A 25,643-nucleotide genomic window follows, 5' to 3' on the forward strand; every position below is an offset into this window, starting at 1 on the left:
CAGGTAAGACATACCAAAACAGATGAAGGCAAAACCTTTATTGTAGTAGCTTAGCTACAGGACAAAAAGTTTTGCAAACAAAACTAAATATTTATGGTTTAAACAGTTCCTTAAGATACACAGAGTTCATCTGGTAAGCTTTCAACCAATCAGAATTTCTCTCTGAGCTTCCATAGTAAGGATAGCCAATTGCAGCATAGTAACTTTGCCAGGAACGGTAATAAGCCTTCCAGTAATCATATGAATGTTCAGAATCAGCAGACCACAAGTGCCCACTTTCACTGTAAGGGAATGATGTGTCCTTGTCACTCGCCTCTGTGACATTAGGCACTTTGGCTGTTCTGGTTGGTACAAACTTGGGTTCACCTTTTGATTTTTTCATATCACCCTTCAGGGGCCAAGCTCCAGGGCTGGTGCCTTTATGTCCCGATCCTCTATCACATTTAAGCTGCTTCTCGGAAGGTATGTTGGAGAATGAATCAGAACATACACGATATGGAAACTCGTCTTGCCTGCCACGTGGTTGGAAAGATGGAAAGCTCTTCTGGTTTGGGTGGAGAGACTCCAGTGTCATGGGGCTCTGGTCTTCCTGTGAGACTTCTGCAACCATGGGCACCTCAGCCTCAGTGGACGATTCCCTGCTGCTGGTCCTGCTTCTTGTGGAGGGGCTTCTACTGGAACTGGAATCACTGAGCTCATGCCTATCCAACACAGATGACTCAGTCCATTTTTGAGAGTTTTGCAAATTTATCATATCCTTCTTACTTAAAAACAGTTTACTGTTCTGCTCACGAGACATCTGTTCCGAAGTTATCAGCTCAGGGCCCCCCAACTCTTCACCTTCATTGAGCAATTTCTCCTTCAGAACACCAGGGAAACCCATCCACTGTCGTACTATTTCTACTGGGTTCTCATTCCGCTCGGTGAGAAAGCTCTCATAGCCCTTCACAATTTCTAAGAAACTCAACAACCTCTTCTCACGCTTCACTCTCCTTTTAAACAATGTTAAGGGTGCAATTTTTGGAAGTGATTCTTGTAAAACCTTCTTCTCTTGAAGTGTGATGCTGGGCGAATTAGTTAATGACTGGAGCCCCTCACAGGGCAGACTGTCACAGAGATTTGACTGCACTTTAGCTTTGATGTCCTTGTCAGGTACATAACCACTGCTGACTTCTGGAGTCCTATGTCTAAGTAGATGCTGGTGTTCTTTCTCAGTTGGAATCTTCTTTGATTTCTGAACCTTTCTGTTTGTGAGCTTCTTTCCAGTAAGTTCAACTGTGGACAGTGGCGAGGGGTCTGGGTCCATGGCCTGATGCTCTGCAGTAACTGAAGGTTCTATTTTTAAAGATGGTGTTGTGCTTTCAAGGGTTGAATTCTCAGCCCCTTGTGCCTTACCATTCATGTCCCAATCAGTCGGCTCTTCCAGTAATCCTGATGGAATCGGATCTGTTTTTAAAAAAAAACAAAAAATTGTAAAGGTTTTGCATTGCCCTGGTAAATACTCCAGGCTTGTGTTATGGAAGCTTCATCATGGGGAGCAGAGTGCTTAGCAAATATGGTAGTGGAGTCCAATTATACAATATCCACACAATTACCAAAAGGAAATGATGCTGAATTAATATGGATGATATCCCAGGTGAACTGGTGGAAATGGATTAATTTCAGTTAACTCAATTCCACCAATTAAATTGGGATGGAATTCTATTTACACAAGGTTAACTTTGGGATAAATTCTGTTCACATATATTGATAGGGGGTTGGACGATGTAACACAATGATGATAAATTAAAAAAGGTAACAAATACCCATACAAGGTGCAGTACAAACAGAAGAAAACTAGGGAAGCAATGCAACGTTTCCTTAGGAAAAGAAAGCCTCACAGCACACGGGAGGGTGGTGGTGGGAATGAAATGGGGTGAAGGGAGCAAACCAATTAGTTAAGATAAAGCGCATTGTCCCCATCTTTAAAGTACAAATGAAAAGCAGATGTTAAATTTGTAGAAAATCGTGGTTGAATCAGAATACCAGTAACTCACACAACTAGGGTGGTAGCGTGGGCTGTTGAAGGTGTGCAAGGGGAATGTGGAGAACTGAGTATAGGGGAAAAAACCAGTGGGAGAATGAGATTTGCACAGACTCAGTGTTGAATGGACTACTTCTGTGCTATAAGAAATGATGGAAGAATTCATATTCCAAGGCTCTTACCTAGAATCCCAAGAGTGGTCAGACAGAGCCCTTTATATAATGAGAAGGGTTTAAAGTATTGACTGTAGAGGTGGTAGCCTTATCTACACATATCCAGAGAAGGCTTCCAGACTATTCAAAACGACTGGAAGCATAACTAAGTGATATTGGTCACGAGGAGCAACAAATTCAGGTGCACGCAAGGAATCATGAAAGGATCTCACCGACATTACATTAGTATAATAATATCCAATTAATAGATAGAAGTTATTACTTAAAAGCAGCTTTCAGAACCGCACAAGATGCCAATTCTTGTATTTACTAAACAAAATTAAGTTATTCTGAGTAATATTCCAGGAGATCAGTTTATAAACTTTGGTTCATCCTTTATTTATGCATCTAGAAATCTCATGCAACTGGCAAGCATTTCTAAGAATATTAAGCAATTTCATAAGAATTTTTCAAACTCAAATGTATTTGCTATGGTGGGAGTCCAATGCAGTTTTATTCGCAGGTTGCGTCCCATCAGCCTTCAGCAAGGCAGCCCACCCTCAGTCCCTCAAGTGTTTTTAGGTGATGACTGGGTCCAAATGTATTCCATAAAGTGTACTGTATTTTCCCATCTGTCATAAAATATTCTGTAGATCTTATTTCAATTATGCAAAGTAACTGAAAAGATGCTCATTTATTTACATTTATATACAAGTGGAGTGAAGTTCTAGTCCGATTTACAGTAAAATTCTCTGATGATTTAGCACTATAGTTTTTGCAGCATTTTATATTATTTTAGGACAAAACAGTACTAAAGCATTGTGATGTAAAACATATCTAAAGTGGCAAGATGACAAAAATTCACAATTTAAGGTTCATGTATAGAACAACAGTGTGTGAGTGTACAGTAGTTTTTAGAGCAATTCTCATGCAACTGAAATCAGAAGCACTGTCCACTTCAGAAAATGTTAGTACAGACATGAATAATTTAGCAACTGATAAATAGACATCAAAACAGGATCTTCACTTACCAGGGAGAGGCAAAAGCTGAAGATTACAGCGCTGTGCTATCAATCCCAACTCATTCTCCTCTTCACCACGACAACAGTACGTCACTGCTATACCCTGAGTGCCTGAATAAACAGCAAAAGAAATTGAAGAGTTTTTCCTGGTGTTTTCATTAAATGCAATTTCACCTCATAATTATTGCTTCCATTTTTCAAAAGGAATGGATTATAAGGATACATGTTAAAATTAACTGGTGTCTAGTTGGCTGCTTGTAATCATTCCGCCATTTGTAAACATGATGTACAAGATCATGCAAATAGAAAAGCTTCAAATTTTAGTTCAACACCTACAGCACACCTTCCCCAGCAGGCACTTCCCTGCAGAGCATGGTTACCTGACTCAAGTCTAAGGGGACTCAACTATGTGACAGGTTCAGTTCAGGTATGAAGAAAATTCATACCTTTTGTGTGCGAGTCAGACTGGTTCCATACAGTATTTTCACAGACATGATTCACATACCTGAAGTACAGTAAGTTAGCACCTGCACATCATAAAAGGTAGTAAGTGTTTATGATGAAAACCAACCTCCAGGTGCAGAAAGTGAGGTAAAAAACCTAAAGCTCCATTTTCTATTTAGGGATTTGCCGCAGGTTCTCTCCTCAGGTTACTGTTCTTTTACATACAGGGAAACCATAATCCAACACCACCTGTGATCTTTGAGCAAGATAGCTATTGTGATAGCTTAATGTTACTTCTCAACATGCCTCCAAGGCAGCAGTATTTTAATGACTACAATTTACTCAATACTTATGACTACTTGACCAAGTCTATGCCAGCTTCCAGCAAAGTAATCCCACTCACATTCCTTCTTCCTTATTTCTCTGTAATCCTGCAACTATCACATATATATTAACCCTTTTGGTTCTTTTGCCACATACCTTCACGAGTGGGCAGTTGTGGTTGTATAGCTATTAGGAGGATGTCATTGAAGTGAAAAGGGTGCAAAAAAGATTCACGAGTGTGTCACCAGATGACTTGAGTTCGATGAGTTGGGATTTTGTTTTCCACCTCGAGGGTACGAGTTTAAGGGGCGATTTTATAGATATATAAAATCATGAGGAATGGTCCAGGAGGGATACAAGCCAAAGGGTCCATTTCTGTGCCATAAAATTCTATGACTAAGCTATTCTGGACAGTAGCCAATTCATCTATTAACACACCTTTATATATGGGAGGAACTTGAAAAGCATACACTGTAGGCACAGGGGGAAAACAGATCCGTAATGACAGCACTACAATTCAGGAATGAACCCAGCCCTTGCAGCTACAATGCACTAATCATTCTGCCCATTCCCCAAACCTCATTTTCTTTATCTTAATTAGGTTTTCAACTTTTTTGCTTGCTTATCTGTACTAGACACCTTTGAGCATAAACTACAGAAAGAGAGCTTTTTACAGCAACAGACTTTTTTCAAACCAGAGAAAATCTACAGACGCTGGAAATCCAAGCAACACATACACAAAATGCTGGAGGAACTCAGCAAACCAGGCAGTGTCTATGGAAAAGAGACAGTTGACATGTTGGACCAAGACCCTTCAGCAGTACGGCCTGAAACACTGACTGTACTCTTTTCCATAGATGCTGCCTGGCCTGCTGAGTTCCACCAGCATTTTGTGTTTGCACAGAACTTTTTTTGCTTTAAAAGTAGTAATCAGAATGTCCCCTTACTTCATCATTTCAGAAGACCCCAAACCAGTTTACAGCTAGATTTTCATAATGCACCCCATTTTTGCAATTTCAGAAAGCTACAGCTCATCTACATGAAAAAGTGAAAAATACAAGCAAACATCAATAGAAAGGCATGGAGACAGTTCTACTACTCGAATTAAAACTAGTTTATAACCCAACTGGGGTAAAATCATACCAAACCGGCCAGCTCTTCCAATTCGATGCATATATGTCTCCCAGTCTTGAGGAATATCAAGGTTAACAACTAAATTTACTTTTTCTGCATCAATTCCTCTGGAGGTCTGGAAAAAGTACAATAAGGAAGTATTAATACACATGTAAAATACTGTTTGGTGCTATAAAATTGAAATATATATAAAATTTAAATATATATAAAATTGAAAAAAAAATCAACAAGTCAGATGACATTCATATGACAAGGGCATTTCCAGAAAGGATGGTGTTTATAACCCTGCATCCTTACAGCTCATGTTCAGTATCATATTTTTTTTTTAAAAATTTAATTGAACAATTTGGGTTTTTTTTTGCACGTTGGTTATTTGTCAGTCTATGTATAGATTTATTGCAAGTTCTGTCCTATTTCTTTATTTTCCTCTAAATGCCTGCAAGAAAATAAACCTTAATGAATCTATACCAGGCATGGGCAAACTACGGCCCGGGGGCCATATGCGGCCCGTTAAGCTTTTTAATCTGGCCCGCAGAACTTGATGAAATTATATTAATAAACCTTAACGTTTTTTCCCCGCAATTCTGGTGTTTTCCCAATAGATGATGCACTCTATATACGTTGACCTTTGTTGAGGTGCAGCGTATTACTCCATATTTGCGCTTTACTCTTTGTTCGGCTCGACCTATTTGTGTGAACAGGCGTTCAGCGTCATGAACATCAACAAAGCCAGCCACAGATCCAAGTTAACTGACCAACACCTCAGATCCATCCTGAGAATCGCCACAACAAAACTAAATCCAGACTTTGATGTGCTGGCTAAAAAGGGAGACCAACAACTCTGTTCCCACTGAAATTAAAAATAAGTTTCTTCATTGTGTTATGTAAAAAATACATTTGAAAATATTTTTTTCAATAAGCCTTACATGTTACATGTCATTTCTGTTAAGTGATGGACATGAGTAATGCGCAGGTGCACGTACGTTCTCAAAATAAAAAATGCGCTCCAGATCAAATAACGCGCTCCGCATACTGGCGTGTTGTCACTGTTCTGTCCTTGTGCTGGTCGTTGTTGAGTTTTGGCACGGGGACAATTGAATAAGAAGGAGCAGGACAAGTAGACCTGCATCTCCTACCGTTTTTGAAATAAAGACAGTCAGGAGGAGAGTGATGATGATAATATCTTGAAGGATAACAGAATTTTCAGTGTTTTAAAATAATAACTGTTACTATTAAAAAAGCTGTATTTTATTCATTTAATTTTCAGTGTTTTAAAAGTCATTTCAATAAATAGCTAAATACCATGGGACTTCAAAGACAGATATTTTGTTGTAATGCATTTGTTTATTTTCAATTGAAATTAAAGCACGTTTTCTACATATCCCATGATATTTTATTTTCTCTTATGAGGTATATTACCAAAACACTCCGTCCATCTGCTCCTGGTCCGGCCCCCCTGTCAAATTTTAGAACCCTTTGTGGCCCACAAGTCAAAAAGTTTGCCCACCCCTGATCTATACGATAACATACATGTACCTTGATAATAAATTTTACTTCATTATGAACCTTTCAACTTCTGAAAAAGACAGAGACTGCATGCAAATGCTGGAAATCTGGAGCAACATAGAAAAATCTTCATCACATTCATGGTCCTAACTAAACATTGCTTAATGTATTTGCCTCTACCATAGTGTATTCCAGGCATCCACTACTCGAGTAAAAAACTTCCTCTTCACATCTCCTTTGAACCTACTCCCCCTTACCTTCAATGCATGATGCCCTCTAGTATTAGGCTTTTCAGCCCTGGGAAAAAGATACTCACTGTCTACTTTATCTATGCCTCACACATAAACAATTATCAGATCTCCCCTCAGCCTCTGCCACTCCAAAGAAAATAACCATTTTGCCAGCCTCTCAGGATAGCACATGTCCTCTAAATCAAGCAGCATCCTGGTAAATCCCTTCTGCGCCCTCTCCAAAGTCTTAACATCCTTCCTACAGCCAGTATGAAATACCCCAAATGTGACCTAACCACAGTTTTATAAAGTTGCAACACAACCTCTTGATTTTTGAACTCAATGCCTCAACTAAAAGCAAGCATTCCACAGGCCTTCTTAACCACCCTATTGACATGTGTAGCTACTTTCATGGAGCTATGAACTTGGATCCCAAGATCTGTCTGCTCAGCTACATTAAGGGTCTTACCCTTAACAGTGTACTTACTCCTTGTATTTGTTCTAGCAAGGTGCAACACCTCACATTTATCTGGATTAAACTGCATCTACCACTTGTCTGCCCATATCTGCAACTGATCTATATCACTGTATTCTCTGTCAGTCTTCTACACTTTACACAACTCTACCAATCTTGCTATCATCCACAAATTTATTAACCCAGCCATCTACATTTTCATATAGGTCATTTATATACAACCCAAACAGAGGTCCCAGCACAGATTCCTGTGGAACACCACTAATTACAGACCTCCAGCATGAATAATCCCTTCAACTACTACCCTGTCTCCTATGCACATACCAGTTCTGAATCTTCTGCAGCAATCTGTGTAACTTCTGAGAAAGGACTGAGTACTTTAAAGGAAGACTTTTAGAGAAAATAAAATCAAGGGACATTAGGATCAAGTAGTAGAGTGCATTTCAGAATTAGATTTTTTAAAAACTTTACGAAATGGAGGAGCTCATTTTTGTTTCTTATGCATTTTAATGTCTGGTGTCCAGGATATGAAGCCACTCTTTCAAGGATTACTGTGGGTAGGAACTTCCAAGATTTTAACCCACCAACAATAAATGAACAAACATCCAACAAGGATCAGATGCATATTGGTAGTGCTGTTCACATACACCCCTTGACCTTGATCTTGAAGGCTTTGTTGTACCAGTGCTGAAACAAATGAGCATTTAAAGATGGTAGTACTAGAATCCAGGGGGGTAGGGAGGACAGATAAGGTCAACTTGCTGAAATAGTACTTTATTTGAAGCCAACTGTGCCCAAAATGTCACAAATAAAGTTTCCTTGGAGCACTTCTCTCACGTAACTTCCCTTCTACCCACAAAATGCTTCTGCCAGAAGAGCCGACAGAATAAAATTATTTTTAGTGCAATAAATACTAGTGTAACCACTAGCCACCACTAGAGGATGTTCATGAGCTTTGTAAACATGGTCCAGTGAGAGAAGCTAGTTTGTGTTCCACAACTAATAAGCAGTTTGACCTGCTGAGTCCTGCTACCAAGTTCACTTTCAAAGGTCATCCTTGACCAAAATACCTGCAGGCATCAACAATCAGCGTATTGTTTTTGTTAGGAATGCAAATCATTTTCTGATGTTCAACACAGAACAATGTACAGAATTCTGTGCCAAGATGGACATTTTAAAAAATTAATTACATTAATTCCAGAGGAACTGGGAAATCACCAATATCTGTTCCTCAATCAACCATAAATAACATGGCCACTACAAAAATTTGAGACTTCTCTAAATCGAATTTGACTGCCATATTTCTTGATAGAGAACTGACTATACACCATACAAGAACTCCCTAAGACAGTAAAATGCACAATATAAAGAGAATTTTCAGTCCTAAGTTGTGTGGCAACAAGTGATAAAACTAGGAGTAATACTTGATTCACACAAAAAAAATAATACCTCTAATACAAGTTAACAAAGTTCTAGTTAACATTCCAACAGGTGGCCAAGACAATGCATTTGTAGAACTAATACCTAAAGAAGAAAGCAGAATGACCAACAATGATATGTAAATGGATAACCAATTTAGAATATACATCAATGCAGAAACAGGCATGAAGAGGTTTATTCTTAATGATATCTATGCCAGTGCGAATTTTATACTAGTTCTGCCTTTGCAACTGTGCACTATTTCCTGAAAGAAATTGCAGAAAAAGCTCCTGAGAATTCCAGCAGGCTAGGACATCTTGGAGAATAGGAGACTGATAGGTCACCTCAGAGGTTTTCAAAATCAAGAGGGGCATAGATAGGATGCAGGCAGTCTTTTTCCCAAGAAAAGGGAACCAAAAACGAGAGGTGAGAAGTAAGGTGAGAGCAGAAGATTTAAAAAGAACCTGAGGAGCAAGTTTGATGCTGAAAATGGTGTATATATGGAACAAGCTATCAGAGGGAGGTACAATGATAGCATTTAAAAGACACTTCAACAGGGACATGGATTAAGGGATATGGATGAAAAGCCAACAAATGCAATAGTTCAGACTGACATCTAGGTCAATTTGGGCAGAAAGCCTATTTTTGTGCTGTATTACTCTAAGGAGCCTAAGAGAAACACAACTTGTTCACTCTGATTCGAACTTCCACATTCAACCTAACTCCCCAATACCTTGGGACTGTTAACTGAGTGAACACAGCAGCTACTAAGCAGACCACAACTGAGCTGCTCATGGTTTAATCAGTTAAATCAATCTAATTGCTTTTAAAATAATAAATGCTAATTTAGTGAGACTCAAGTCCCTGGTAGTAGGATGTGTCCCTGTCACAAGCCTAGCTTCTCAATAATCTAGAAAACTCACCAGGTCAGTTGAAATGAGGACCCGACATTTAAACTGTTTTAGTTTAGACATAGCTTCAAGGCGCTGGTTCTGGTTCATACTACCTAATAAAAGCAAAATCAAAACTGGATGAATGCAAAATAGCAAAAAAGCTGTGGATCAATGAACTGTACATATCAATACACTTACAGCATTACAACTTATCTGCATTCTTATTATGCCCTTCCAATAAATGCACATCAATCAGATTAACTCAAATTCAATAATTCAACAAAGCTATACACAGTATTAATTTACATTAATCTGAACAGCACATACAGAGCAGGTGACATCTTATTTCAATATCAATGAGGAATATTCCATCCTGGATATTAACTCCCTGGTGAAAAACACATGGGCACAGGGCAAGGACGTGCTCCAATTCAAACTATGATTTTACCCACCAAAGAACACAGCTCTAAACAGTCAATGACCCTTAGCATAATTTTCCGTTACACCAGAATACTTTCTCCTTCCCTCTTGAAGTTGCCAAAATTTCAGGAACAGCAAATCAGATGGGGCTTTGGATTTTGACTCATATTCCGATTGGCAGATTTTGGAATAAACAACTAATTACATATATTTAAACCATGCTCACCCACCTGAAATACAGACTGCAGGAAGCCCTCTTGAGGTGAGAATGTCTGCAAGACGCTGGGCTCTATTCAAACATGAAAACCAAAAAAAAAATCAGTAACATTTAAAAAGACCTTATAGTAATATCTGACTTAAGGCACATAAGTACTAAAAGATTGATTGTACAAAGTTTTAATTTTGAAAGCACAATGAAAACTGAGGCAAAACGGCCAATCAAAAATAAAGTATATATTAACACACTGGATGGGGCATTAAGAGCAACGGGATATTCCAATGACATAACTTTGTTGGTAAATTCTGTGACAAGAACAGACCCCACAGAGCATGGACGTTCCCATTCAAATATGGCTTCAGATTCCTCTCCCACAAAACATTCTCCCTTAAAGCACAATCTGCAATATTCTTTCATATAACCTACTTCTCAGCAACATACCAAGCCTTGAATGTTTGCCAAACCTCCAAATCTGGCCACAGTAAAACCCCAATGATCTGCAATCCAACAATTCATAAATCTGTTGGTTCTATACCAAGCTCGGAGTAATGTTTGCTGTACTCCTACTCACCAGGGCCTTGGCTCTCACACTCCCTTGCCCCTTTCACTCACCTCAGCACCCGTTCCCTTACTGTTGCTCCCTTTCATCAGGGTCTCTGGTTTTGTTACTTTCTTCTTTCAATCACTCAGGCTACAGCTTCCAAGTTGACTTGCAACACAGCAAACCCTACTTTCTCACGCACCTTGTAAAATGGCAAGGGTTCTGTACCTTGCGATGCCTTTAAGACTTAACTAATCCACCGAGAAATTTAAACAAATTTAAAAATGTGTTGAGTCTAGAAAATTTCCTAGTTCAGCATTGATAACGTGTTAAGTTCTGGATTACTGCGGTTTTACTATACCAAAAGTTACTGTAATTCAAATTTAAGTAAAAAAAATTATCAAAGAACATCTGAATTACTTAAATAACCTGACACAAATTTGTATCTCCCACCCAGTAATGTGGGAGGAGAGTCCGCCCCACCATTCAGTAGAATCACAGATGAATGAATAATGAAGGAATAGCCCATTTGTATACATGACAGTACCACACAAAGAGGAAGATCAAACACATTCACTTACCTACTGTGAAGATTCGAGAAGACAAGGGCCTGATTGAAGGGGACCTTGCTGAACAAATCTAGCAAATGTTGTACTTTTTCTTCAAATATCTTGTGTGGAAGCGGGTAGAAGTTTACAATCTTATAAAACTGCTTCAACCCTGTTGGGAGAGAAATATTAATCAGCATTAAAGCAAATACCATCTTAACTCAATGTGGCCACATAAAAAAAATGACTGGATCCACAGCATTAACAATAAATACAAGTTAAACTTAAATCAACAAGTATGATTGATGTACAATTGTCTGAAGTATTCTTAATTCATCGCTTCAATGTACTCTGCTCACTAATCTCTAAGCACCAGCACTGACCCCAGTGTTTTACAGCTCCAAATGCTTTGCTCAGCCAAAACCCAATCTCAGAAGGGCAAAATATTAAGAGGCTGAAAAAGACTTCAGATAAGATTAAATTACATTAGTACGCAACTAATTTTCTTCCAGTATGCTCGAATTACAGAGTGAAATACAGAAGAAATGACAAATGCTTAGAGTCACTCCTTTAACATTGTGCCCAACATAGGTATCACTTAGTTAACCTATGAAAGAAATAATATGGTATTATAAATGGAATAAATATTTAAAGGCTGGAATAATAATTTAATAGCATCAGTTACAAACACTGCAGGAGACCTTGGAGTTGGGTAATAAGCACTTGCAGAAAGAAGTTGATCAATTATTTTAGTTTTGGAATCTAGCAGCATGCAGCATCTTCCAGATACCCTGTCAAGAGGTAACTAAAGTTGAGAAAAACAATTTTGTGAATTAACTATTGGCAACTAGAGGGACTCATAGAACTATTTCAGGACACAAAACTGTCATCAGAACTGCAGGAAAACAATGGGTAAGAGATTAAGGCTACGTCCACACTAGACTGGATAAATCCGTAACAGAAGCTTTTTCTATTCATTTTGACGCTCCGTCCACACTGAAACGGCGTTTTCCTCCCCCAAAAATGAAGCTTTTCTAAAACACTCTCCAGAGTGTTTGAATCTGAAAACTCCCGGTGTAGTGTGTACGGTGTAACCGAAGCTTTTTAAAAAACGCTGTCGTGACGTGCCAGAACAGATGGTAGTGGCAGCACGGCATTTCATAGTTTTCTTGAATGCAACCTCCAACGCCACAACAACAATGAGCTTCAGAAGACTGTCCCTGGGCAGAATGTTACCGCAGCTCTGCAGTATGACAGAGAATTTCAACACCCCACACAACCTAACAATTTCAGAACAGACAGAAATGAGACTGAGGCCAGAAGAGTTAGAAATGTACTCACCAGATGCTTTGACCCATAACTTACTGAATAAATAAGTATACTCACTTTGCCCTGTTTTCTGTCCTTGCTTGTATGAAGATGGTTTACCTATTTATGCAAGTACTTCTTTCACAATAGATGTCTTACAGCCTAATGTTATATTGTATGGAAATACAAGATAACACTGATGCAGACACGTTTTCTACATTTAACAAGGTATTTTATTAATGTATTCCTTGTGCAAACATTCAATAGATGCAATTCTCACTAATTCCAAAATGACATTTTAAGTAGTAGCTTTCACTAGGCATAGACGTGAAAAAGTTAAGGCCAAGAAACAAAAATTGTAAGTTTCACTTTTACTCAGGTAAAAATAGAAATCACTTTTGCACAGTAACTTGTTTTATCGCACATGTTAAATACAGTAAAATAATAGAGAAAGACATGACAAAAGGCAAACAAATGAGCTAACAGCAAATTTCACTTTTGCCCAGTAACAAGCCTTATTACATTTAATTGTAGCTGTCATCCCTTTCATCGGTGAAGAGACTATGGCTGTAGGAAATGCTTCCAATACTGCCCGTGAACTCCCTGTTGGCTGCCTCCAAACACTGTTTTTTTTAAGTTTTAAGTCCTCCTGCGTGAGAGCCAACAGCTGTCCATCGTTTGGCAATTTTCTTTTAAGTTTTTCTAGTCTGTAACTGGACAAACCCAGTCTTTCACGGCGAGATTCGACACCAAACATATCGCTTCTTTTCTGAAGATGTGTCCTGCGCATGCCCAGGAGGAGGAGATTCGCCCAAATACCCATTTTAATGTGGACGGAGGTTTTTCAAAAACGCCTGGTGTGGACGCCTATCATTTTTACGCGAAACCAGCGTTTTCAAAATTATCCTGTCTAGTGTGGTTGTAGCCTAAGAAACACACTTGCAATGCTTTTGTCATACAAGTGGAAAATCCACCAACTTGACTTGTGACAAATTGCATTTAAATGTTACCCATCAAATGAGGGACTGTTATGAAAAAGGCTCTTTAACCTGCTTCATCTGGTCTTCTCCAATCCTCTCCCCTTCCACAAAAACCATACTCAAAGTAGGTAGCTTCCAGCAACATAGCCAAGAGAACAAGGCTAAAGCATGAGAAAATGAAAAATATAACTTTTCCATCACTTCCAAGTGAGCTAATATTTTGGTGCAGTGTTGGACTGATTACTGCATTCTCAGAAGAGAGACATTAAAGACATGTCCTTCTTATCTGCTGCAGTTGCTGCTAATAATCTCATGGCATTAATCAGAGGAGAGGTGGGAGTTTGTTCCCTATCGCAGCCTACATTCCACCACAAGAACTAAAATAGGAACGGCAATTAACACTGCATTCCTTTTGTGGGAAGTCTGTTACATCCACTAAATTAGAGGCATTCAAGAAATTCACAAAATAATTCATTAGGCAGCGAAATGTCAATTCAGCGATATGGTAATGCGATGAATAAATTCAATTTGGAAAGGTTCATTTTCCACCAACTCAGTAACATATTGAAGAGAATTATCAACAATTCCAGGCATGGACTTAAAAATCATCACCCCATATTTCAAATGCTAAGAATCTGTGTTGGGGCCTTTAAGCATACAATCATGAACAGCATGTCCCTGGCTTTCAGACTTAATGCATCATGACAGATAGCCAATGGAAGTCTTTGGACACCTCCCTGCAGTTATGGCTTCTCTCCATTCATGGTACCCGATGAAACCAAACCAGATAAATGGAATTTTTTTTAAAAACCAGATGAAATGATTTGATGGAACTGGCTCAAAGGTTTACAGTCTATGTACACTTCAGATGAGCAATGATCTCTCTGCTGCTCAGCTTGTGCATCAACACCCCTCCACCCCAATCAGCATGAAAGATGCTGAGAAAGTTACACTGGTTCAACACCCTTTAAACGTTATTTTAATATTTGTATGATGTCTCAATTCATTCTGTAGCCAAGAAAATTTGCTGGCATGAACTTGCCATTTCAGAATCTGTTAAGTTGAATTGAAACGGCCACTCAGGACTGGAGTAGGTAAAAGGCAGAAGTGCTGCATTCATTCCAACAATGGGGAGTTGGAGAGAATGAAAAGAAATACCACAGTAGGACGCTGATTCGTCACTTAGCTATTCTCCCTTGTACTCAGCTTGGAATTCCAAACTTTACACCGGTTGCTTTCTACTGAATTCATTACACCTCAAGCCATTAAAAAAAAACTCACCAATGAGAGCTGGATCTGTGGGATTCAGTCTGACGAAACTGGGATCCCTCATGTACCTCAACAAGTGTTTGGCCAGTGACTCTGGGTAAGTTGCAGACAATGCCAACATCTGTTTGTTTGGTGGCAGAGAGGAATAAATCCAACTGTACAGAAACAGAAACAAAATGCTCAAAGACCTCTCTGATGCAGAGCGTTAGCTCAATGCACTCCATCCTCCACCCCCAGCCCAGAATAATGCTTCTTATGGTTTGCAACTTAGGCACATTGACAGTTATTTTAATAAAATTAAACTTTAACTGAGAAGTGAATAACATTTAAACTTTTTAAAACAAATTATGCTGTAGGAGTGTACTGGAAGTCAAGAAGTAATTCAAATTCTATTTCATTATGCATTTTCCCCCCGTCAAAAGGAGTTTAATATTATTTTATCAAGATAATATGCAGAAGGTGGAATCTAAGCAACACACACAAAATGCTGGAGAAGCTCAGCAGGCCAGGCAGCATCTATGGAAAAGAGTAAACTGACCACATTTCTGGCCAAGACCCTTCATCGTGAAACCTGCAAACGTTGCAAGTGCATCCCTGGCAGCTGATCTAAATCCCAAGGTGAGGGAAGTCTGCAGCAATATGCCTCATCAATGAACAAGGTAAAAATTTAGCTTAGTCAAACTTGCCCTGATATGCCTCCTCCCTCTCCCAACCTGTTCCCACAATTCTCTTCATCGGCCCCAATTGCCCAGGCAAGTAGATGATCCTGAGGCTTCTATCAGCAGTCCTAGAGTTGGCCTCTGGCTGGTAATTTTGAAGCATGTCTCAAACTAGTTTCCTGAAGTGGCAGTGGTGATCAGGAAACAATGTAGGAATGCCTGGGGCAAAGACCAGACTTTACACATCCAGTAGGTAAATACAACTGTCACCTGTACAAATCAGGATGTTCATCAGCATGCATGCTCAAATATTTGAATTAATGGTAAGAGTTAAAAACACAGGAATGCTCCAGTGGCAGTTGATGCAGAACCACTTAATCAGGTTATAAGCTTTCAGAAATGTCATCACCAGCACTGTCACTCTTCAGTAAAGCAAAGCATGTGTGCATAGGACATATGGCTTCATTTGTAGAGGATCTCCACTGTTGAAGTTAAACAGCTTTTTTTCAAACATTCACTTAAGTCTAATCAAGCAGTAACCAACCTGTGTAAACAAATATGTGTGTGTAAAAAGAGACGCACAGTTTCTGTGGCTTTGAGACAACACAGCTGATAACAGTAGCAATCCCAATAAACAAATGCTGGAGGCAGAAGCGGGAATAGTCTGGAGAACTGTAATTAATGGATTTGATGGAGCACTAGGGCATGACTGAAACCGAACAGCTGGTCTGACTAGTTGAATGTAAAAATCTACTGGATTTTAATCCAATTAATTCAGACTACCTTCTAGCTAAGAACTGACAAATGTATTGGCGTTCAAACTAAAGGCATTAGCTTCTATAAGAGGCCAGACACCAAGTCTTGGAGACACAAGAGAATGCACTCACTAATGGTTGGCACAGAACCCAACAGGTCTGTGGCCAATTCCTGAACTGAACTATGAAAGAGTTGTCCAATTACTCCTTCCACATTCTTTTTTACCCATGCTACATTTCAAGTGCTTATGAGATGTTTAGAAAATTATTTTTAAATAAATCTTTAAGACAGATCATAAACACAATGACTGATAGCACAAGACAAAGAAATAGTCTCAAAAAATTGTTTGTGAAATCCAAGCAGACCTGACATTCATTGATACAGTACGAGTGTTTAAAAATCAGGGCAACATTCCAGCGGGCAAAAAAATTAAAGGAAAATATCTTAGAAAAGATTCGAAAGAGTAACACACATGGCATTTTCTGTCAAATAAAAAGAAAATGAGTATAAAATTAGAAAAATTACTTTGGAGTTAGGAAAACATGTTAACTTTTCTTCCCCTTCCCACCACACACAAAAATCAGAACCTGAACCTCCAGGACACTTTACAGGTTTTATGCCCTGGACCAGTATCAGTAAACAAGGTGTCCATGGATCCTAGGTTGGAACACTTTCTCTCAAGGCTAGAAACAAATATTTTAATAGAGAGGTCAAAGGATTTCTGTTAGATAATGACATTGAGGGCTACAATAGAAAAAATGGAGGCAAGCTACAAACCACTGATCTGTCAATAGTCCTGATGAAGGGTTTCAGTCAGAAACATCAACTGTTTACTCTTTTCCATAGATGCTGCCTGGCCTGCAGGGTTCCTCCAACATTTTGTGTGTGTTGCTCTGTCAACAGTAGTACATGTACGACAGACTGGATGGCCAGACCTAGTGCTACCCTTTTGTACGAGGTATCACCCTGTTGTTCATCCTGCATATTAAGTCCACAATCACCATGGTCATTTGGTCAAGGCACAAGGGGGAGAAATAATTTCTGCAGAGTTCTTACCACTGAATTAAAAGACCAAGGGTACAATTCCCATTCCAAGAAAATAAGCACAAAAGCCTGGGCCGCTGCTCATAGAACAGAACTGGTCAAATGGTGAATTGCTGGAGGAGAAAATCTTTCATGGGAGGTTTGTGATGCCTTGCTTGTAGCATTCTTGCCTCAAAGGTAGAGCTTCTGGGTTTGAATACCACTAAAAAGATACCAGTACAAAACTCTACACAACAATCAGCTAGTAGATGAAATTGTCTGCAATGCCGCTTAAATGGGTTGCAAGCGGTTAGCCACTGGGATGGGTACAAGATGTCATGGCACACATTTGAAGAAGGCTGCCTCCGATGCTCCCGATGGGGCCATTTGTGAGAGCCATCATAAATTAGGGGACGCTACATCAAACATCTCCACTCCATCTGCCAAAAGCAGAACTTCCTGATGACCAAACACTTTAATTCAGATTTACAATCCTGTTCTGAGGCCCATGGCCTCCTCTTCTGCCACAACGAGGACACCCCCGAGGTGAAATAGCAATACCTTATAGCAACCATCTGGGCAGCCTCCAAACTGACGGCGTGAATATCGATTTCTCCTTCCAGTACAAAAAACAATCATCCCCCCAACCCCATTCCCCACTCTGGCCTCATCTCTTTTATCTGTCACCTTCTAGCTATCCTCCCACCCCTCCCCACATCTTTTTATTCTGGCATCTTCCTCTTCCTTTCCAGTCCTGATCAGCACAAAATGTCAACTGCTTGTTCATTTCCATTGATGCTGCCTGTCCTGCTGAGCTCCTCCAGCTTTAGATTTCCAGCATCTGCAGAATTCCTCGTTTATGAAGAGGATTGCTAGTTTGTAGGAACTGGTCATCTGACTCAGCAGTAGAATGCTCAGCTGCCATGCTAACTTTCTGAACAATATGTTCTACATTGTGATTTCACTGCTTGTCCCTTGATTCTCCTCACTCCGGGCTGCCTTTATTTTTGATAAATTCCAAATTTACTTGCAAAAACAATGCAGCTCATTTAGGTAAAATGGAGGGAAGATGAAGTCTCCCCTAAGACACCTCTCCCACCTGAAAGAGTGAGACAGTAAACCCACTCGCAACATTCAAGTACCATGAAGAATAGCTGAATTACTAAGGTACAGAAACTATGGACCGAGCACTGGTAAATGGTACAAGTATGTACTTGTGGGCAAAATGGGCCAAAAGGGTCTGTTTAGAGTCAGGGTAGCACAACACAGAAACAGACCCTTTGGCCCATCTAGTTCATGCTGAAACCTTAAACTACCTAGTCCCGTCCACCTGCACGGGGACCATAGCCCTCCATATCCCTATCCAAACCTCTTAAATGTTGAGAACGAGCTTGCATGCACTAGTTGTGCTGACAGCTCATTCCACACTCTCAAGACCCTCTGAGTGAACAAGTTTCCCCTCATGTTCCCCTTAAACTTCTTACCTTTCACCCTTAATGCATGACCTCTGGCCGTAGTCCCACCCAATCTCAGTGGAAAAAGCCTGTATTTACCCTATCTACACCCCTCATAATTTCATATACCTCAATGCAACATGACCAACTTTCTATGCTACCTGACTAACTTAAGGGGGAGGAGAATTACCTAAAAGACAGAAGGGTGACCGGGAGACCCTGAGGAGACAGAACCTAAGCAATGTTACATTGGTAGAATTTTAAATTGGCCTACGTGTGCACTAAGAATTGCGATTTGCTGCTGGTTTACAAGCTGAAAGGTAGAATTAGCATCTTTTTGAAACACAATGTGTTGAATTATTCCCTTCTGTCATATGCTTTCAACGACTCTACCTGATTCACACCATGTCCTTAGTTTCCTCTCTTTTTTTAAAGCTATGGACATACAAGTTCCATTTGCTACTAAGAAGGGTCCTTTTGCAACGTTTCTATCAGTTATGTGTGCCTAAAAGCAAAACACTTCTCAAAAACACAAAAGATTCTGCAGATGCTGAAAATTCAGAAGAACACAAAATGCTGGAGGAACTCAGCAGGTCAGGCAGCATTTACAGAAATGAATAAGCACTTGACGTTTCAGGTGGAAACCCTCCATCAGGACTGGAAAGGAAGAGGGAAGATGCCAGAATAAAAAATGGGCAGGGGAGGGGGAGTTGGGGAGAGGGGAAGGAGGACAAGCTGCAGAGTGATAGATGAAGGCTGGTGGGTAGTGAAAATAAGGAATGGAGAAAAAGGAATCTGATAGGAAAGGAAAGTGGACAAAGGGAGAAAGGGAAAAAGGGGCACCTGAGGGAGGTGATAGCAGACAAGGAGAAGAGTGGGAAATAAGAGGTCAGAGTGGGGAATAGAAGAAGGAAGGGGGAGGGAATAAAACTCACCGGAAGGAGAAATCAATAACCATGCCATCAGGTTAGAGGTGACCTATACGGTATATAGGGTGATGCTCCTCCAACCTGAGAGCAGCATCATCATAGCAAAGGAGAAGGCCATAGAATGACAGTTGGGAACAGAAACGGGGATAGGAATTAAATTAGTTGGCCACCGGGAAACTCTGTAATTCGGCTTTTAGGGGATGAAGCAGACACTTTCAACAAAGTGATCCCCCCCAACTTATAATGAGTTTCACCAATGTAAAGGACACTGCACAGGAGCACCAGATACAACAGACAAGCCCAAAAGATTCACAGGTAAAGTGTTGCCTCACCTGGAAGGTTTGTTTGTGGTCCTGAATGGAGGTGAATGGGCAGGTGTGGCTTGCAGGGATATGTACTAAGAGGGAGATCAGTAGGAAGGGACAAATGGACAAGGGGATCATGAACGGAGAGATCCCTGTGGAAAGCGGAGAGTGGGGGTGGGGTGGATGCCACTGAAGATGACAGAAGCTGTAGAGAATGATACACTGGATGTAAAGGCTCTTGGGGTGGTAGATAAGGACAAGAGGAATGCTGTCCAGGAAATGGAGATGCAGGCAAAGGCAGCATCAAAGGTGGTGTAAGGGAAACCTTGTTTTTGGTGTTGTGACCAAAGGTGACCAATTATCGACAGGACGATGATGGCTAGATTGCTGGCTTCATCAGTATTAATTAAACAATTGACTTCAAAAGCGAACACCACTTTAAGAATATTTGTAACCTCAGAGAGGCAGTGCTAACTCACTTGATTTGTTCCTGGAAGCTGCCCTCCTCTAACAACTTATCTGCTTCATCCAGCACAAACAGGCGTATACTGGCTGTTGGCAGAAAGCCGATCTCAATCAGCTGCTTAATGCGACCTGCATTAAGGAAAGTAATTCACCAGTAAATATGGGGATCACTCCAAATTGGAAGCTGCAAGTGTTAAAACATGTTAGAAACAAAACCCACCTCCCATAAGGAAATAACTGAGGCAAGTAAAAGTAGTGAAAACAGAGCAGCCATGATCTGAGTGTATAGATGAGGTAGTTCAAGTAACCTTCTCATGCTGCTCCTCCCTTAGACACTAGAGCATCCAAATATTCAGACTGAGAGCAGCTATCATGCATCAGCTGTTCCAAATATCTTGAAGGGCATGGTGCATCTTCCACTGTAAAGATCTTAGCATCACAGGCCGACACTCCCAGTGCAGCTTCGAGGGAATGTTGTACTGTCAGAGGTACCACTTCTGGGGATAAAATGTTAAACTGAGCCCAGAACTACCCTCTAAGATGAGAAATTTTTCCTACGGTCATGAACACAGTATGCTTCAATAATATTGCAACCGTCATACTCTGCTAAATGCAAATTGATATATAAATAGGCAACACAAAAAGTGACAACAAAATTCTTCAAAGTCACAAAGCTTTTTATAAAAAAAAGGTAATGAGTTCATAAAGGGCACTATTACTCAAATACGGCACAATGATTTGACTTGGCCTACAAGGCTCAGAATCCACACTATGTGCAAAATCAAAAAAGCTTCTACTTTTTCTCATTTTAAAGTATCCTTGCTAAGCTGTTCTCAGTTCTGCAAGATTCCGCCCACCTGGAGATCCAACAGCAATGTGGCATTTTTTAAGACGAACTTTGTCTAGGTTCAGTGGAGTCCCTCCAATGAAAACGTGGCATTCTAGGCCCTCCATTTTAATGCCAATAGCTGTAATGACTGAATGGATCTGCACAGCAATTTCCCTTGTGGGTGCCAGAACAAGGACCTGCAAGCAACAGAAAATGGGAAAGAAATTAAACCATTAAACTACCAAGAATCAAAAAGGCTAAAAGAAAGTAAATACAAGTATGTAGATCCAGAATCCAACAAAACAGGAAAGTAATTCATGCCTTGCTTATTAAAGCTTCCCTCATTTAGATGACTCCTTAAGCCCATGACCCCCCATCACTCTCAGATGAACTAAAAGATATCCAAAAAGAGGTATGACAATTATTTTTAAACCTAATACAAGCCCAAGAGATTCTACAGATGTGGGAAATCCAGAGCAACACACGCAAAATGCTGAAGGAACAGCATCATCTATGGAAATAAATAAACAGTCAACAATTCATGCCAAGACCCTTCATCAGGATTGCAAAGGACAGGGTAAGAAGCCAGAATAAAAAGGCCTAATACAATTTATACAGACAGGTCAATAATCAGAAAGTAGAGACTTGGGTTAACTGATTGAGGACCAGAAGGAAGAAAAATGTTTTCACCCTGTGGGAAAGATCTGGAGCTTGCTACATGAGAAGGTAATGAAGGCGAAAACACTTAGAAGTTACCCAAGACCCATTTGAAGAGTCCTAAGCTGCAATGCTCTGTATAGGAACCAAAATATCTTTCTGGTCAAGATACTTCTAACTGTAAATTTCTGTCTACGATTATCACATTGCTCCATAGAAAGTTGTTTTGCCTACTGCCCAACTCCCAATATCAAGCAAACTTTTGAGGCAATATTGCAGTTACTTTTGTGATAATTTTGTAGTCACACAGTCCTTACTATTCTCACCATTGTCTGAAATATACAAATGTTAATCTCTGCACATTTTCGGCAAACACCAACCTGTGTTGCTGGATTCTCCAGGATTAGGGAGTCCAGTGCAATAGTGGAAAATACACAGGTTTTCCCTGTTCCAGACTTGGCTTGCACAATCAGATCTGAAAGAGATAAAGTCCAAATAACAGAACTGCCTCGCATAGAATTGCCCCCAAGTATAAACCACTACACTCACTCAAAAAAGTTCAACAGCAGATACATTTGATCCCATAACCCTTTCAAAATATCGGTATCAATCAAATTTCATTGGTTGCAATATAACGGAATGGTCTACAATACTCAATATCCTATTGCTCCCATTACTGTCAATAAGCCCAACCAAGCAATATCCAGGACTTTATCATTAGAGTTATAGAAAAGTACAGCACAGAAACAAGCCCTTCAGCCTATCTAGTCCATGTCAAACCATTTAAACTTCGAATTCCCATGCACCCGGACCATAGCCTTCCATCCACGCAAACTTGTGTTAAACATTGAAATTGAGCACGCATGTACTACTTGCACTGGCAGCTCATTCCACACACTCAGTACTCTGGGCGAAAAAGTTTCCCCTCATGTTCCCTGTAAACTTCTCACCTTTCACTGTTAACCTATGACCTCTAGTTGTAGTCCCACCTAACCTCAGTGGAAAAAGCCCACTTACATTTACCCTATAATACCTTTTTTAAACCTTATTTACATCCTTCCTGTGGGTAGGTGACCAAAACTGCACACAATACTCCAAATTAGGCCTCAACAGCATCTTATACATAGCTAATCAGTGGAGTAGTGGCATCAGCACCAGACTTTGAGACGAGTGGTCCCAGGTTTGAATCCGGCCGGATCCCTTGCACACTTTCCCTCCGTGAGCGTCGAGCTAGCGACTCGGCCTCCGTTTAAAAAAAAGCCAAATGCTAAGGAAGTAGCAAAAAATGTCGCCCAATGTACGAAAAGAGGAACATCTTATATAATTTCAACATAACATCCCAAGTACTCCCTTCACGAGCAAGAAAACGACAATTATCCCGTGCAAATTTTAATCCCCCCCCCCCCCAAACCAAGTGAGGATGTAGCACCCATGCTATTCACTAGAGTCAGTTATTGAGATAGTTTGAAACCAGGTCCTCAGCATTGAGTCCTTGCTGATCAGCCAGTACAGAATTTTAATACCAATTGCACTCTAGCCTATTTTATTCTCCCCATTTCTCATCAACTCTTCTCCCCTCCACAGGCCCAAGAGTTATCTGCACACCTAGGGTAAATTACAGTGTAACCTATACAATTGTAACCTACCAACACACATGTCTTTGGGATGTACAAAGCAAATGGAGCACAGAGTCACAAAGAATGCACAAACTCCATACAGAAGAGAGGATCAAACCCACATCACCCAAGCTGCAAGTCACAGTACCAGCGACCAATGCTTGATCCTGGCCTCCAGCAGCGTCTGTGCAGTTTGTGCCTTCTCCCCATGACAGCTTGGATCTCCCCTTTGGACTCTGCTTTCCTGCCTCATGAAAGAGGATGTTAGGTTAAACACCCCTGGTGGTAGTGTTGTGGGAACAGTACTCTCCAGGGAAATTTAGTGGGGAGGTGGGACTGTCCTGTGAACCAGCACAAATACAGACAAATGGGCTCCTTCTAAGTCATAAGATGAAATGTGGGCCCCTCATAAAAGCTATCACACTTTTCTACAATCAGAAAAACCCTTCAAAACTACTGATTTCCTTTAATCAATATTCTCTCTTTGCTGCTACACCAGTTTAAAAATGTTACCTACATCCACATTTGTAATCTACTTTGCAAATAAGCACTTTACAAACCTCTGCACCTGCATAAGCTCAAATTATCTGTACTCTCACCTTTCGCTTTCCCTCCCTAATCATAACCTCACCACCCAGTCCGTTCAACCACCCCAATCATTATTTCCTCCCTCACCAACAACCTTTTCTTCAAACATCCACTCCCAGAGCACCCATTCTCTCAATTACCCCCCACCTAACCAGCACATCAACCCTTCAACCACAACAAGCTAACCTCTCAACTCCACCACTGAACCTACCCCTTAAGATCACAGTCGCCACATCTCCGCCCCACACGACAGTTCTCAAACAAACCCCCCCTCCCCAGCCCACCATCCAGATCCCAGTCTGCCTCTTCCATCCTTCCTTTCCTACCCCCACACTACCCTTCTTCTCAAACCCACTCTCCCCTCATTATCTCTTTCCATATCCCAGTCCTCAGCCCCACACCTCCAGTTCCCCTATACACCTTCTTTCCTAGTACCATTGCCCACCTTTCCTGCCACCTTCACCCAGGTCCCCTCCCATCTCTCTCACCGAGCCCACATCGCCCCAGCGGGATGGCTTTCAGCTGGATGGGAGAAGGCCGCTCGAAGCCGGCTTCCTTCAGCCCCTCCAGCACGGGCTGGGTCAAGAGCAGAGCTTCGAAGTCCACCCGCTCATCCTCGGTCAACAGGACGTCCCCGGTGCGCGACCGCTGATCGATGCGATGAGCCGCACGCCCCAAGGACAGCGCCATGTCGGCCCAGGACAGGCACCGCGCTCCACAGCTAAATCTCGCGAGATCCTCTCCTTCCCGGAGCTGAAATCACGAGAAATCTCACGATAGTCTCTAGGCTCGTCCACTCCAACTGTCAATCACCTCCGTCCCCATTCAGAATTTCGGTAAATGCTGGGTGGATGGAGTTGTGAGTGATTTTGATGTAGTTTGTAATAAAAAGCAATGCATTTATCAGGGCTGATGTTTTGGGAATTGTCGCGAGTACAGTAAAAAGCGTGTCTTGCGTACTGTTCATAGAGATCAGATTTACACTGCATTGAGGTAGTGGTACAGGGTAAAACAATAACGAATGCGGAATGAAGTGTGACAGCTACAGAGAAAGTGCAGCTCAGGAAGACAACAGGACACAAGATCATAACCATGTGAGGTCAAAAGTACTCAGTGAAGATTCCATTCTAATATCCAGCTTGAACTTAAAAATAAAAACAAAATGCTGGAAAAACTTAACAGGTCTATGAAAGACGAACAGCAAAAGTTTCGTGTTAAAAGAGTCTCTTGCAATGGCTTGGGACCGAATAAACTAACGTGGAAAACAAAGTGAAGGAAAGCACACAATCCACCATTAATGAACTCCGCCATCCAGGACGTGCCCTCTCTTCGTTACTACCATCACGGAGCAGGTACAGGAGCCTGAAGTCACGTACTCGGTGTTTTAGGAACAGCTTCTTCCCCTTCATCATTAGTTTTCTGAACGGACTACGAAACCATTGTAATTTGTAGTATAT

At 40.7% G+C, this 25,643-nt stretch overlaps 1 protein-coding gene across 1 annotated transcript; it reads right to left on the reverse strand.

Annotated features, from left to right (window-relative positions):
- Positions 1-29: 29 nt before the first annotated feature.
- ddx20 (DEAD (Asp-Glu-Ala-Asp) box polypeptide 20) lies at positions 30-24,922 on the reverse strand. Its single transcript, XM_059950286.1, has 11 exons — positions 24,675-24,922; positions 22,363-22,457; positions 21,354-21,522; positions 20,511-20,625; positions 14,918-15,060; positions 11,382-11,520; positions 10,273-10,331; positions 9,653-9,735; positions 5,109-5,214; positions 3,207-3,308; positions 30-1,446 (listed from the first exon to the last, which is right to left on the reverse strand). Exons 1-11 carry the CDS (start codon positions 24,874-24,876, stop codon positions 92-94), a joined length of 2,568 nt encoding a protein of 855 aa, XP_059806269.1. The 5' UTR covers positions 24,877-24,922; the 3' UTR covers positions 30-91.
- Between the last annotated feature and the right edge of the window lie 721 nt (positions 24,923-25,643).

The sequence above is a fragment of the Hypanus sabinus genome, chromosome 25 (genome assembly GCF_030144855.1).
Source record: "Hypanus sabinus isolate sHypSab1 chromosome 25, sHypSab1.hap1, whole genome shotgun sequence".
Taxonomy (NCBI): domain Eukaryota; kingdom Metazoa; phylum Chordata; class Chondrichthyes; order Myliobatiformes; family Dasyatidae; genus Hypanus; species Hypanus sabinus.